Genomic DNA, 16,287 nt, shown 5'->3' with positions numbered 1-16,287 from the left:
GAAGCAGGCAAAAAGGAATACAAACGTCTCAAAAATGAGATCGACAAGAAGTGCAAAATGGCTAAGCAGGGATGTCTAGAGGACAAATGTAAGGATATAGAGTCATATCTCACAAGGGGTAAGATAGATACTGCCTACAGGAAAATTAGAGAGACTTTTGGAGAAAAGAGAAGCACTTGTATGAATATCAAGAGCTCAGATGGAAACACAGTTCTAAGCAAAGAAGAGAAAGCAGAAAGGGAAGCAGTGGTTGGGAAGGGAGTGAGACAGGGTTGCAGCCTCTCCCCGATGCCATTCAATCTGTATATTGAGCAAGCAGTAAAGGAAACAAAAGAAAAATTCGGAGTAGGTATTAAAATCCATGGAGAAGAAACAAAAACTTTGAGGTTCGCCGATGACATTGTAATTCTGTCAGAGACAGCAAAGGACTTGGAGGTGCAGTTGAACGGAATGGACAGTGTCTTGAAAGAAGGATATAAGATGAACTTCAACAAAAGCAAAACGAGGATAATGGAATGTAGTTAACTTAAATCTGGTGATACTGAGGGTATTAGTTTAGGAAATGAGATACTTAAAGTTGTAAATGAGTTTTGCTATTTGGGGAGCAAAGTAACTGATGATGGTTGAAGTAGAGGGGATATAAAATGTAGACTGGAAATGGCTGGGAAAGCGTTTCTGAAGAAGAGAAATTTGTTAACATCGAGTATAGATTTACGTGTCAGCAAGTCGTTTCTGAATGTATTTGTATGGAGTATGGCCATGTATAGAAGTGAAACATGGATGATAGCTTAGACAAGAAGAGAATAGAAGCTTTTGAAATGTGGTGCTACAGAAGAATGCTGAAGTTGGGTAGATTACATAACTAATGAGGACGTATTGAATAGAATTAGGAAGAAGAGAAATTTGTGGCACACCTTGACTAGAAGGAGGGATCGGTTGGTAGGACATGTTCTGCATCAAGGTATGACCAATTTAGTATTGGAGGGCAGCATGGAGGGTAAAAATCGTAGAGGGAAACCAAGAGATAAGTACACTAAGCAGATTCAGAAAGATGTAGTTTGCAGTAAGTACTGGGAGATGGAGAAGCTTGCACAGGATAGAGTAGCATAGAGAGCTGCATCAAACCAGTCTCTGGACTGAAGACAACAACAACAACAATAACAACATGTCAGAAATTAAGATCTGTCTACTTTGACAAAAGAAGTGTCTGAGAACACACCTAAAGAATTCTGATATATATCGCAAGTTCATAGCACATGAGTATTAAAAAAAATTGTGAGGAAAAGAAAGGAAAACAATGTGTGTAAAGAACCGCGTGGGCTGAACTGATTAATCTTAGTGAAACATTGTGTATATCGCACTTGTCTAGGTCTTTTTTTGTTGTGATATATTTGGCACAAGTAGACTCACTGAAATGCCACACAAAATTACTGCCACATGAGTGACTTCTGAAAGTATGAGTTGCTCAGCATCACTTTCTTCCTATGTTGAATAACGTTTATCTCTAATGGTGTTTATAACCAGTAAAATGCCATTTTCAAATAAATTACAGTATTAAAAAAAAAACAGTAATAAAAGATATTGCAGTGATTTCCACACGGCCTATAATCCAAGTTTGGTAGAAGAGTTATGTTTTTGAACTAACATATTTTAAGCAGTTGCCTAAAGATGTTACATAGGAAAATGTGAATACAAAGAAATAAGGAATGTTATCTATTCTGAGGTTTCCAGATTACCTAATTAAAGTCGCCCTGTATTGTTCAGCAAATATGTAACTGAAACCACAAATACAATGAATGTTTATTGTGGTTTGCCCCAGAGGGGTGGAAGGGGGGGGGAGGTGAGAGAGAGAGAGAGAGAGAGAGAGAGAGAGAGAGAGAGAGAGAGAGAGAGAGCTGGGGGTACCATTCTCCACATATAATGCAAAACATTTAAACTTGCCATTTTATTATTACTTTCACTGATGACAACTCTCTGTTAATCTATTTTTAGCTTTTACCACCATTTATATTTTGTAGCACTTCTTTTCAGTGATAAATTTGTCTAAATTTTTGTAGGCGTGCAACGGATACAGCTTTTGCCGACCTGCACCGAGTGGAAGGTCTTCGCGGCATCTACATCGCATCCCAGGTCCATGTACCCACCTCACCGCACGGAGGAGGACGGGTGCCGGAAATAAATACGCAGCACCTATCTACGTTCATCACTTTCGATATGGGAGGACGCTGGAGGCCACTCACACCACCCTCGACTGATGATCAGGGCAGGAACATCAGCTGTGATGTGGTGAGCAAACTACTATCAGAATGCACAAATGGGGGCTGGCAACTTTGCATTTGGTTGCATGTTAGCAATAGGTTCAACTTGGCATGATGTGCATTAAAATGAAGTTAAATTTCAAGTGGATATCTGGTGTGCTGTGAAATGTGCTGACATTTGTAACTTTTCCTATTGCGTTAGTGATATTTGACCTTTTTACTGTGTTTATCATTGTTTTGGGTGTCCTGCTGAGTTGCTGATTCAATTTTCTCTTCGGTTGGTTGACTTGTGGTAGGGGACCAAATAGCGAGGTCATCAGTCCTGTGGATTAGGGAAGGATGGGGCAGGAAGTGAGCCGTGCCCTTTCACAGGCATCATCCCAGCATTAATTTTAATTTCAGTAACCAACAGCCTCAGTTGCACCGTTTACCTAGAATTTACCTAGGTTTCAGTCGGGATACCCCAACCGTCTTCAGAATAACAGTAATTACCATTTGTCCATAGTGGACATCGTCAAGCTAAAACTACAAATCCATAAAGTATCGTCAGACTGTAAAAACTTATCTGAAACTGCCTCGGCCCCACTTCACGACTGCGATGCGGCAGCCACGAGTGCTGTACTGGAACTAAGTTTCTTGCTTCAAGTTGAAAAATAATAAAATAAAACTCACGTTATGGTATAAAAGTTATTTGTTTAGTTGAACAAACCAAATTGTAACTTGTGTAAACTGATAAAATCTGGTTTCATTATTCATGGTTTCTGAAAATTATGGCATTTACCACTACAACCTCTCATTTGTATGAGTGACAAGTGCTTCCACGTATAATCTAGCCCTTCAACTTTGACACTGTTTATGATCTGACTTCCCTTTTCTTTTTTTAGAGTCGAGGCTGTTCTCTTCATCTCACCCAGAAGTTTGCTCAGTTGAACCCTGAAACACGAACGGTTCCTCTGATGACATCAAAATCAGCACCAGGCATCATTATGGCAACTGGAACACTCGGAACTTCACTGAAGGGACGTTTTGGAGTTTTCATCAGCACAGATGCAGGACTCACGTGGCGCCAGGTTTGTGTCGATATGTGCACCCATTGGAGCAGTTTTTTTTTTTTTTTTCTATATATGTTGTAATTATATTTTCCGTGCATTCTGCGAGCTTGACAACTGTGTGCTGGGGGGAAGGGTCTGCTTGTAATTTAAGCTTGCACTTTGTACCATATATTAGCTATCACAGATGAAAATATGTTGTATATGTTTCTTAAACAATATGTTAACTATGTACTGCAGATTTTGATAGTAGGATTCCCTTCTGGTGGTACTTTGTACTGAAACCGGTAGACATTTGAAAAAGTAAAAGGGTGACTATAAACTAAAGCAGTTAATTTGTTCTATGTTGTAATTGATTGCCTACAATATTATTCACTGTTGTGCCTTTTGGTGTTTGGAATAAAACATCATCTGTTGTTGGGTATCTGAGTGTAGAGGAGCTCATGAAGCTAAGTACACAGGGTATCCCAGAAATGTTGCAAAACATAGAGGGGTTGCAGAGGTTGTCTTGAGGAAGAAATTGAGGATAGGAACCTGTGTGGAAGTGTGATCCAATGACGCAACAGAGCATCCAGCATACAGGCCCAGCACTTTCTCCTACGGTACCCCTTCAGCAGCAAATGTGACTTTGTATGGCAAACCGTGGGGAGAACATCTGACAAAGTTGTTCATTAATCAAAGATCTTGATTGATCGGCATGGTCGGCAGTGGTGAAGGTGCAGCTAGCTGCTGCGCAGAAAGGCCTTGTATCCTATGAATGAGGTGCTCCATTGCCTCAGTGGTTGACTGGTTTTGGACACAAGTTTTCATCTGCAGTTTATTTTTCTCCTTTCACACTCCAAAATCTCCAAAGTTCTTTTGTGTGCAGGAGAAAAATACAATCCCGATGGAAATCGATGTCCGAAACCACCACCCATCGAGGGACCAGACCCTCGTATTCATAAGAGACGAAGCCATTCCACACACCAGCTAGGTGCATCTTCTCCACTGGCAATTCTGGACATCTGTCATGGTCACTGAATAACAAACAATATTGCAAAACATTCCAGTGCACAAAGCCAAATTTGCTGCTGAAAGGTGGCCTAGTGGCAGGCGCTGTGCCTATAACTTCAGCACTTTGTAGCGACATTGATCAATGTTTCTGGACACTGGTTCCTATCCTCGATTTGTTTCTGGAGGCGTCCTCTACAATCCCTCAAAGTCTGTTACAACATTTCTGAGGCACACTTTATAAATGTGAACTGTTCTGTTAAATTATGTTATGATGACACGATAGCCAAAAGCTATTAGCAGAAATTCAGAAAAAAATTAATTACAGCTTAACTGTTACAAATTTGTAAAACACTCTCCATGAGCACTTGCCGCTTCAAAAATGTCTGTTCAAGCTTCTTGAGGGAAGTCACTTCATCACATACAGCACTGTTGTATGCTGTGATACCTCTTCATCTGATGAGAAATGCTGCTCGTGAATTTCCTCCTTCCTCTTTGGGAACAGGAAGAAGTCACACAGAGCAAGGACAGGTAAATAGGGTGGATGTTGTAACACTTGCGGTTCTTCGTTCTCCAAGAGGTCCACTGTTCAGTCAGCTGTGTGTGCTGAGGCAGTGTTGTGATGCAGGAGGAGTTGCTCACTCTTTGGCTTTGGGTGCTGTGGCCTCCATGTGGCGATGACTTCTGGCAGACGTTTAGTCACATACCAAATAGCATTTACTGTGCAATGTGTGTCTGATGTAGCAGAGGTGAGATGACCATCGTGCTGAAGAAAGTGGTCATCACTTTATTTACAGAGTTCCTACATCTCAAAACTATCAAAACTCACCTGAAATGTATCATACAGAAAATGGCCTCTTAGATTTGGAGTCATAATGATACCCCCATGTTTGATACCTCTTTGTTTTCTCACCTGCAAAGATATTGTCTTTAGACTGCCCTTTGTCAACATTTTGAAGCATAAGTGACACCAATCCATTCTTGGGTGTTTTTGGACTTCTGTCAGGGGATGTGGTAACCCAGCAGGCACCTCTCTCACATATGTCAGAATGATCGCGTGAATGGTGGACTGCACCACAATCAGTCCAGTATTTAGGATCCCTTTAGTGTCACAAAATGTGAGATAAGGATAATCTTCAATCATTTTCCTTACAGTCTCAACGTTTCATTCTGACTTAGCTATTGCTGGGCGACCGAAATAAGGTTCATCTTTGAGAGACTCCTGACCCCTTGAAAATTCATGAGACAAGTTTCTGACTGAACTGGCAGGTTCACGAGACTCGCCAAAAACATGTACCAGCATTCTTCTGCATTTAACTTCTTTTTGTAGCCATAACCAATCACAGCATGAAAATCGTGGCATGACAGATACATGCACTGTGTAAGATTCAGCACTTCCTGTGTCTTCACTCGCCATTCACAGCATGGTTTGAAATCCAGTGGTGCGGTAACCACCACACATATGCTCCAAAGTGAAGAAACAATGCTCTTTCAAACTGAAACAATCCCATTGTCATCAGATATCTGGTTAGAGAGTTGACACAGTCCTTGTACACATGGTTGTATTGGGAAATAGTTATCAGTGCATTTGAGCATGAATGCAAAAACAACAAAAAATAAACATAGTAAAATCAATATTAGTTGCTGATCCACGCACCTTTCACTGTTATAATTCCATAAACCTTTACTCATTTCAGAGGGCTAGATTCCATCGATATTTGTGACACTTCTCATAGAGCTAGGTTCCATTTACATTTGCTAAATATAAATTGTTCACGAGTTACTTTCCTTGTCCATACGTTTATGTGGCATCATCAGTGAGGCTTTATTTTATCGCATTAAAATATGCAAAATGTTGCACAATAATGTCAGTGATTGAAGAATTAGACCTAAGCATTTAATTTGCTTACTTTTTCCATTTTTACATTAATTTTAGTCTGTTTTCCATTTTTACATTAATTTTAGTCTGTTTGCTTTTATACAATACTCATTCAATGGTTGGTTATCTAGTCATTTGAAAAAATAGGTTTCTTACTGTAGTCCCAAAATTAATAAAAATTTCTTCCACTGCAATATGTTGTTCAAATTTGGTTGTGTTCTTAAGATTTTTTGTGACATTGTTATCATCATCTGTTTTTCTCGTGTGAAGCGTGTCAATTTTTTTTAACATTGGGAAAGACTAGTAAGTAGTTAGAAAAAGTGCAACAAATTACACAATAAGTGTTTGTGCTTACTTTTCCAGCTATCTTGATAAAAACATATTGCTGCAAATAAAATCTAGCCAGCCATTTACAGAATGTTGTAGAAAAACAAACAGAATAGTAAGCAAAGTGAAAATCAAAGTATTGCAGTAAATATTGTGAAATGTTAAGTCCCTTTTAACTTTCTTCTATTATCATAAAACATGTAATAGTTTCAGGTATGTGATAAAATACTAATGTATTGATGACGGTGCAGTTATGGCTACGAAGTTATGTTGAAAACATGTTTAGAGCATCACAAGCAAAAATGATTGTTCATAGGTTACTTCATTATTTGCCTCATGCAGCAGCAGCAGCAGCACCAACAACAACAACAAATAACAACAACAACAATAATAATGGGAACTACTACTTCTACCGCCACCGCTGCTGCTGCTGCTGCTGCTACTACTGCTACTGCTACTGCTACTGCTACTGCTACTACTTTCTTCTTTTCGTTGTTCCTTTGTCTGACATCAGCATAGGGTCGGCATAATTATGTATGGAATTGGCATGGTTAATTAAAACAGTAGCTGGATGGTCTTATTTTCACCCCCCCTACCCCCCCCCCCCCCCCGCCATTACAGCCCCCCCCCTCCCCCGCCTCCCTCATTCACATACACCCTCCCTGGGGCAGAATATGAGCACCCCAACTGTCTGCATGTATTGTTCAGTGGAAGTGAGAAGTTTCATCTGTACCCTTCTATTTCAGATCTATGGTTATCTGTTACTTACTACCAAAAATTAGGGTAATGATTTCTCCTGCTTATTCAGGAATGAGACAAAGAAAGTTGTTGTTGTTGTTGTTGTGGTTTTCAGTCAAAAGACTGGTTTGATGCAGTTCTCCATGCTACTTTTTCCTGTGCAAGCCTCTTAATCTCCAGATAACTACTGCAACCTATGTCCCTCTGAACCTGCTTACTGTATTCATCTCTTGGTCTCCCTCTGACTTTTACCTCCCATACTGCCCTCCACTACTTTCAGAAATGCTTTTCTTGCCATTTCCAGTGTACATTTTATATCCTCTCTACATTTGCAATCATCAGTTACTTTGCTGCCAGAATAGCAAAACTAATCTGTTGCTTTAAGTATCTTGTTTCTTATTCCAATTCCCTCAGCATTGTTTGATTTAATTCAACTACATTTTGTTGATGCTTATATATTGTCTTTCAAGACACTCTCTGTTTTGTTCAACTGCTCCTCCAGTTCCTTTGCTGTCTGACAGAATTACAGTGTCATCAGGGAATCTCAAAAGTTTTTACTCCTCCTCCAAATTTTTCTTTGGTTTCCTTCATTGCTTGCTCACTGTACAGGTTGAATAACATCGGGGATAGGCTACAACCCTGTCTCACTTCCTTCTCACCAACTGCATCCCTTTCATGCCCCTCGATTTATGTAACTGTCATCAGATTTTTGTACAAATTGTAAATAGCTGTCCGCTCCCTGTATTTTACCTATGCTGCTTTCAGAAATTCAAGGAAGGTACTCCAGTCAACATTGTCAAAAGGTTATCTACTCCAAAAATACTATAAATGTAGGTGTGCCTTTCCTTAACCTATCTTCTATGGGAAGTTGGGGGGTCAGTATTGGCTAACTTGCTCCTACATTTTTCTGGAGTCCACACTGATCTTCCCCAAGGTCAGCTTCTACCAGTTCTTTCATCCTTGGAAGGAATTCATGTCAGTGTTTTGCAGCCATGACTTATTAAACTGATACTTCAGTAATGTTCACACACGTCAGCACCTGCTTTCTTTGAAACTGGAATTATTACATTCCTCTAGAAGTTGGAGCTTATTGCATGTGCTTGTTACATCTTGCAAACCCCCCTCCCCCTCCATTTTTAATTTCCCCCTTTCATTAATTACATTCAGTATCTTCTGTGATAGCCACAGATACAGATTTCTACTAGACTTCGTGTCTCTACCTATTTGATCCTTTGCTGCCTTCTCTATTTCATCTCTCACAGCTACCCATTCATCTTCTGATGTATTCCTTTTCCCTGATCCAGTTAATTGTTGCCTAATGCTCCTTCTGAAACTCTCAACAACCCTTGATTCCTTCAACTAACCCGGGTCCTATCTTGTTAATTTTCTACCTTTTTGCAATTTCTTCAGTTTTAAACTACATTTCATAAACATTGCATTTGTAAATATTTGTCACTTTTCAGCCTTAAAGTGCACAATTTATTCTCAGCAATCAAATTTTTATGTTGAGGAACAACCAGAAAATTCATTAATTATTATAAACAAAGCCTCTTTCTGACTAACATATGGAATGCACTTGATGTCACAGGTTCTAAAGGATTACTATTTCTTCAACATGGGAGATTTTGGCGGTGTGATGGTAGCAGTGAAGTATTACAAAGCCCAAGGGGAGACACGGGAAATGCTGTACTCGACTGACGAGGGCTTCACATGGCACACGGAGCAGTTCTACAACCAGGATCTGCGCATGTACGGCCTGATGACAGAGCCAGGCGAGAACACGACAGTCTTCACCATGTTCGGCTCGGGACCTCAGCAGCTGCGATGGCTCATCATCAAGGCTGATCTGCAGAAAGCTTTTAGTGAGTGTGTTTCTGAATGTCCTGTAGGTTGCATATTACCATAGCATTTTTTTACTAATTTCATTTTAGTGCCAAAATGTCCTTGCTGGATAACAGTACAACACTTACTGCTGCTAAGGCACTGGATGGTTTCGTATGGCCATATCTTCGACTGTAGGACATAACAGGAGTAGTCAGAAAGTATTTACTATTACCTAAAAAAAAATAAAGCTACATAATTAATTTGTTTCTCGTAGGTCCAAGTCTGCTGTTATGGTGCGCACTGAAATCCTCATGGCATGCATCTGAAGTGTTTTTGACCCTGTATCCCTCTTTAAGTCATCTAGTGAATTTTCTCTGGAGTTTTACAGTTATTTCAATTTTGTTTTTGAATTATCCCAAAAAAATATTGCACATTACACTCTTCATGTGTCAGCCAGTACTGCTGGCATATATTTCTGTCTGTTATTTGCCATTATTTTAAAATAGAATTTTTAATGTTCATTCATTACAGCAATCCCAGATTAGTCTAATTCTGCATATGGTTTAACATTGTTTATTACTGGGGGTAATGAGACAACGATAAATGCAACATGGATCGAACAGGGAGAGTCGGTGGGGAAGACCTTAAAACAAGTGTTTACTGATATGAATAGTACCAGAGGATATGTTGTTACACCACATACTCTACTAGACTAACTAGTGGTCACGCTATGACATAATGGGCACATGAACTTCAGAACAACATTTTGTTTGTAATGAGAAACCAGCTGATGTCTTCTGTGCTGCCTCTCTCCCCACATTGTGTGTGGAATGAAAGAGAAAATGCTCTTATAGTTGAGACATCTTGTATGCATAATCGTACTACTTTTTCAGAGGATGAATTTGGTAGTTTTTAAACTAATGTTAGATATGCTTGGTGTGTCACACATGTGTAATATGACAAGACATCACATAGTTGGTTCATTTCTCACTCTCTCTCACGAGTGTCAATTACAATAATGTGCCTTGCCTTTGTAGCATTCTTTCTGATAGTGGGTGAATGGTAAAATTATTGTTGACAAAATTCTGCAGGGAAAAATTGAATACTCGGAGACTTGGTGAATAGAACATCTGATACGTCCTTGTGCTCGAGGTAGTGTTTGCATTCAGCGTGCATTCCTCGGTGTAATATTGGATGTCCAAGATTTAGAAAAGTCTGTGTATGCAGGGAAAACATTGTTTTTACATATGGTGTACGCAGGTACTATACATGAAGAAATGTGAAGTCTATATAGATTACACACGTTTATGTGAGGGGCCCGATCTGTCAGTCTAATAGAAAAAAATTTGTTCTGAGGCCGATATTGCTAAATATTATGTATTTCATGATGACTGGCTTAGACGGAAGGTTGCTGTCATCATCTGTTCTTCGGAAACTTAAAGTGAATACTTATCAGTCGCATAGAAGGAGCACATTCCACCCATAATATAGCATAAGCACATTCGTTTGTCAGTAATAAGATGAAAATATAAAATATACATGGCAACAAATTTGTTTGCTGAAGTGAAATGGCATAGCTGTAAAGTGTAACGTCATAAACTGAAACATGGTACCTTTACATTGTCGGTTTATCGTGTTACATGTTACACCTATGCCATTTCACTTCAGCAACACATTTGTTGCTATGTGTATTGTATAACTTCGTCTTCTTATTAGTAACAAACCAATGTGATTATGCTATATTATGAGTGATTGTATTCACTGTAAATTTCTGAAGATCAGATAATGACAGCACGCTTCTGTTGAAACCACTCGGCTTGAGAAGAAATTTCTTTCCGTGTTTGGTTTATTTTGACCATCACGAGAGACAAGCAGATGCATGTGCATTGTTACAAGCCAACAGAACAATTTTGCATCCCGTGACACACACACACACACACACACACACACACACACACACACACACACACACACACTGGGGGTGGGGGGGGGGCAGTCAAAAAAGCAGAGGAGAGGAGGAGATAAGGGGAAGAATAGTGCAGTTGTGTTGGTGGGATAGAAGGCATATTTAGTACTGAAGTAGGGGAAAGGGGCAGGTGGACAAAAGGGACTAGCTAAGTTTGAGGCCAGGGGGCTTATGGGAACAAAGGATATGTTGTAGGGACATTTTTCAGCTGCCCAGTTTGTAAAAGTTGATGCCAGTGAGAAAAATACAGGTAGCACAGGGTGGGAATCAGTTGCTGAAATCAGGTGCACAGCATTGTACAGCACATTTGGCAGCTGGATGATCTGACTGTTTCTTGGCCTCAGTTTGGCGGTGGCTGTTTATGCGGACAAACAGTTTGTTAGTGGTCGTGCCCGTGTGGAATGCTGTTAAATGCCTGTGATAGGACTTGAATAGTTGAAATGGAAGAATTTATGAGACAGATGTTGTATCTAGGTGAATTACAGTGCTGTGAGTCACACAGAAAAGGGTTGGGAGAAGAGGTGAAGAAAGGCTGAATAAAAACGTTTTGTAGATTGGATGGGCAATGGTGTACCATGGAGGGAAATTGGGGAAAATATTGGGCAGGCTATTTCACATTTCTGGGCACAGTGAGAGGTAGGCTAGACAGTGAGAATGTCATTCAGTTGCTCCAGTACTGAGGGCACTGACCGGCAGACCACACCAATTATTGTTATTATTGTTATTATTATTATTATTATTATTATTTTCCAATCCTCAAAACAGAGTTGATGCAACAATTCTCAGAAAAATTGACTTTCATATTTTCCAACTATCTTCCATGCACTAAAGCAGTGTGGCTCTGTGGTAGACTGTTCGCCTGCCATGTGGGGGACCCAGTTTGTTTCCTTGTCTATTCAGTTTTTTAAACAAAGATGAATGTCTCTGAACCGTGACATAGATAGAGAGGGAAACAAATGTATTTTTTTTTAGTTTAAAAAATCTTGTATTAATAACTGGTAATTAAGAATTTATATTTGCAATGAAAACTGACATTTTTGTGCAGTATGTGATAAGAAATAAGACGACACAAATTTTTCATAAAAATGATTAGATGCATGTTAATTAGCCTATATATTATGAATTTTATGTTTAAATTGATAGTTATTGAATTGAAGGAAAAAAGAAAAATATAATGACCAGAACGAACTCAAGCCAACAACAGTGACGTCAAGTTAATGGCTGGTGACACGTCATCTATTGATGTGTATATTCACATTTTTGTTTTAGGATGGCAAAGCCAAAGAAGTTGAAAGCATTAAAACGTTGTTGTGGTGGCAGATTGACCTGTAGATTAGCCTGCAGTGTAGGTTTTGTCGGAAGGTGACAGTTGGGTTGTGAGTTGGTGAAGCCAGCGAATGTGAAATTAAATAAATCTGGTTGTGGTGATGGACTAATCTGTAGCTTTGCCCAAGGTGTAGGCTGGAAGTTGACAGTTCGGTTGTGAGTTAATGAAGCCAACAAATGTGATGCGAAAAGCCTGTAGCTTAAACCATTTGCAAAAAGAAAAAGAAAAAAAAAAGGAACAGACCATCAGTATTTGTTTGCCATTCTATGTGCATAATTGAGATGGATAGATTTTCTAATGTGTTGAAAATGCTGTTGCAGCATCCCAAAACTAATTTGAAAACTAACTAATTTTAGTAGCTACTTGGTGAAAAATTTCCTTGTAGTGTTGAAATGTATTGTTGTGTGTGGTTTTGCATCTATACTTCGTGTAAGAAGGCAAATACACAGCTGTTTAATCTTCCCGTTTCACAGAGTACAACTGCACCAAGGATGACTACAAGTTCTGGTCGCCGAGCACGGACCATGTCGGTCACATGCCGTGCGTAATGGGGATGCAGGAGACATTTGAGCGGCGCACCCCTCACAGCAACTGCTACAGTGGGCGCGACTATGTCAGGATGGTCCAGATGGAGCCCTGCGGCTGCGAGAGGGATGACTTTGTCTGGTGAGTACTCGCAGTAAGCCTGTCGCAGGAGGCAGTTATGTATGCCACTGAACTACACTTCTGTCTGTTAAGATTGCAACACCATGAAGGTATTGTGCAGTAAATGACAAACTGGCACGAGGAGTATTATGTACCTGGATATGCAAATACGTGTTACAGTGCATCCACACAAGGCAGGTACACGTACTGACATCTATGATTATAGATGTTTTGAGACTCATGAAGGTCTGTGGAACCACATATGACGTCTGTTCAAAAAAATTCTGTAACATTTGTAATGTCGTGCTAATGGTGTGTTGGAGCGGAATGTGGTTGGCATTCCAGCCTGCACCTGTGGTTGCGTAACTGCTGGAAGTTTCATTGTTGTATACCTGTTACTGTTCAGTGCTGTGTTAACAGAACATTGTGTCACACCGTTTGCAAATTTTGAGATGGTAGAGTTAGAGGAGCAGTGCATTTGCATTAAATTTTGTGTGAAATTCGAGAAAATGTTTACACACACGCACCGAATAATGCAGGAAGCCTAGGGTGATGGTTCACACGGCTTACAAATGGCTGGATGGAAGATGACTCTCATTCAGGTTGCCCTTCAACTTATACCACTGGTACTAGTGTCAGGAACGTCAGCAACATTGTGTGTGCCAATCGAAGACTGACTGTCCAAGAGATTGCAGAAGAATGTAACGTTTCAACTGGATCATTTCATGAAATCCTGAGAAGGAAACAGCATGATATGTGGTGAGGCAATTAGTGGCTCTTGCATTATGATAACGCACACGCACATTCGACCCTGTTGGTGCATGACTATTGCAAAAAAAAAAAAAAAATTGCACTGTGCTGCCTCATCCTCCGTAATCTCCCAGCCTGGCCCCTGGGGACCTTCATTTCCAAAGTTGAAAATCCCATTGAAAGGATGAAGATTTGCAGCGATAGACAAGATAAAAGAAAATTTGCAGATTGCGCTTCGTGCGATCGGGCAAGAGGCTTACCGACGCTGCTTCTGAAAGTGGAAACAGTGTTGAAGCGATGTGTCTATTGTGGAGGAGAGTATTTCGAAGAAGACTATGCACAATAAGTAAGTGGTAGTGTAGAAAAGTTTGGTGGACAAAGTTCCAGAATTTTTTGAACAGAACTCATTGTGTCATTTCTGATTACAGCCCCCGTGCCTGGGTTTCAGGCAAGATCCCCCATTTTGGTTTACACTGAGGTACTATTCCAATAGAGCTGGAGAGCTTCTGCAATGCTATTGGAGTGTAGGAGGAATACCAATTAGGTTGAGATGTGAATGGAAGTTTGGAGATGTGAATGGGAATTTGGACTAAGGGAGTGGGACATGCTAGGGTAGTCAGTGCAATTGTGCATTTGCTTAAAGATGTAAGAGTGTGCACGAGCTTCATGTAGGATCAGTCATTTCATTCAATGCTGTGGTGCTATTCCAGTACAGTTGGACACCCTCTGCAATGCTACTTGAATTTAGGAGAAATATCAAATTTGGCTGAGATGTGAATGGGAATTTGGATTGAGGATGGAGGCATGCTAAGGTAGTCCGCGAGTCCATGCAGTTGTGCAAAGCCACTGTGCCAGGGTGGCGTGGTGGTTAGTGCATCTACCTTGTGACCAGAAGTCCTGGATTTGTATCCCGTCCTTTGTACAAATTTTTGTCGCCTCAGTCTGCATATATGTTTCATAGATTTTTGGAACTAAATACAGTAAAACTTCAGTAACACGAATCTGAAGGGACCGAAAAATCAGGAGCTCGTGTTCAAAAAATTTGTGTTAAGTGAAAAACACAGATTTTAATAAGTCTACATGTACAGCAGTACACTAATGTGTAATACACTACACTATCAGTCATGTTATTGTAGACTTATAACACTATAAAGTGATTGTAAAATCCAAGTACTCACAAATTATGTACGTTACTTTCTTGGAAAAAATTCGGTCATGGTTCGCTAACATTCATGGCAATGATAATATTTTGTAATTTCACAACCAATTGTAATGATGGCATCCGTAAACCCAGCAGTGATGGCGGATGTTGAAGCGAACCGTTCTAAACAGTCCAAGGCTGTAAACATCTCCTGACAGGTAGGTGGAATGGTATCTGTATTCTCTTCCTCTTCACTTTCTTCTGATGGCCCTTCCCGCACCTCATTCACAGCTTTCGGCACATCAGATTCCACAGAAGCACGGTTTGCAACGTCCTGCAGAACTGTCCATTCATCAGGTGAAGTGACATCTTCTAACTCGTGGACATCTTCAGTGTTGCTATGTCTCCAAGCTCTGTTAAAGCACTTCCCTATATGATGTGGCGATACTGAGTTCCAGGCTGCTGCGATCGCTTTTATTGCGTCAAGCAGATTCCAATTTGGGGTTTCACTATTGTTTTCAGCAGCACGAATTGCAGCTCTTACAAGTTGCTTATGATAATCTCTCTTCATGAGAGGGATTATGCCTTGGTCCAAAGGCTCAAGGCAGCTTGTGGCATTGGGTGGAAAAAACGGAACCTTTGTTGGATAGTTCAGATCATGAACATTATGGGCAGTACATCGTCCAATGTAAGAAGAACATGTCTATTTTGAGCAACCATTTGACTGTTGAAATGAAGACGCCACTTGCGATATGATGTGCCATCGATCCAAGCTTTCTTTTGGTGAGAGTAGATGCAAGGTAAAGTGTCCATATTTATATTTTTAAAACAACGTTGTTTTTCGGATTTACCGATAACCCAGGGATGAAACTTCTCACTGCCATCAGCATTACAGCGCAGTACAACTGTCACACGTTGTTTGCATCGTGCTCCACCGTGACACTTATCACCTTTTATCCCCAGGGTGTGATTTGGAAAAAGATTGTAGAAAAATCCAGTTTCATCCATGTTAAACACATCACACGAGGCATACTTTTCCCTCACTCGATTGAATTCATGCACTTTCTTCATCAACTTTATTTGCTTCACCACAAATTTGTACAGATGAAATTGAATGTCTCTTTTGGCAGCGATACAACCAACCAGCAGAACAACGGAAGTCTTCGATGCCCATATCTTTAGCAATATCATTTGTTTTTGACTGAATCACAGGGCCAGTTAAAGGTATGTTACATGCACGCATATGATTGAACCATTCTAGCAGTAACGTCTCGATGTCTTTATACTTGGCGGTACGAAGTCGTTTGGATTTGTTTCCAGAACCTGATGCCGCAGCATTAATAACTTTTTCTCGATTCTTAATAATCGTAGACAAAGTAGATTTAGGTATTCC

General features: G+C 40.1%; 1 protein-coding gene across 1 annotated transcript in view; it reads left to right on the top strand.

Annotated features, from left to right (window-relative positions):
* Positions 1-16,287, top strand: part of LOC126106895 (sortilin-related receptor-like) — a 193,742-nt gene that overhangs the window by 40,637 nt on the left and 136,818 nt on the right. Inside the window, exons 6-9 of the mRNA XM_049913310.1 lie at positions 2,058-2,286; positions 3,143-3,328; positions 8,830-9,103; positions 12,832-13,024. Coding sequence (XP_049769267.1) covers positions 2,058-2,286; positions 3,143-3,328; positions 8,830-9,103; positions 12,832-13,024 — 882 coding nt within the window. The remainder of the gene's footprint in view (positions 1-2,057; positions 2,287-3,142; positions 3,329-8,829; positions 9,104-12,831; positions 13,025-16,287) is intronic.

The sequence above is a fragment of the Schistocerca cancellata genome, chromosome 10 (genome assembly GCF_023864275.1).
Source record: "Schistocerca cancellata isolate TAMUIC-IGC-003103 chromosome 10, iqSchCanc2.1, whole genome shotgun sequence".
NCBI lineage: Eukaryota > Metazoa > Arthropoda > Insecta > Orthoptera > Acrididae > Schistocerca > Schistocerca cancellata.
Note: the sequence above shows the minus strand (reverse complement) of the source record. Positions and strands in the feature narration are given on the sequence as shown.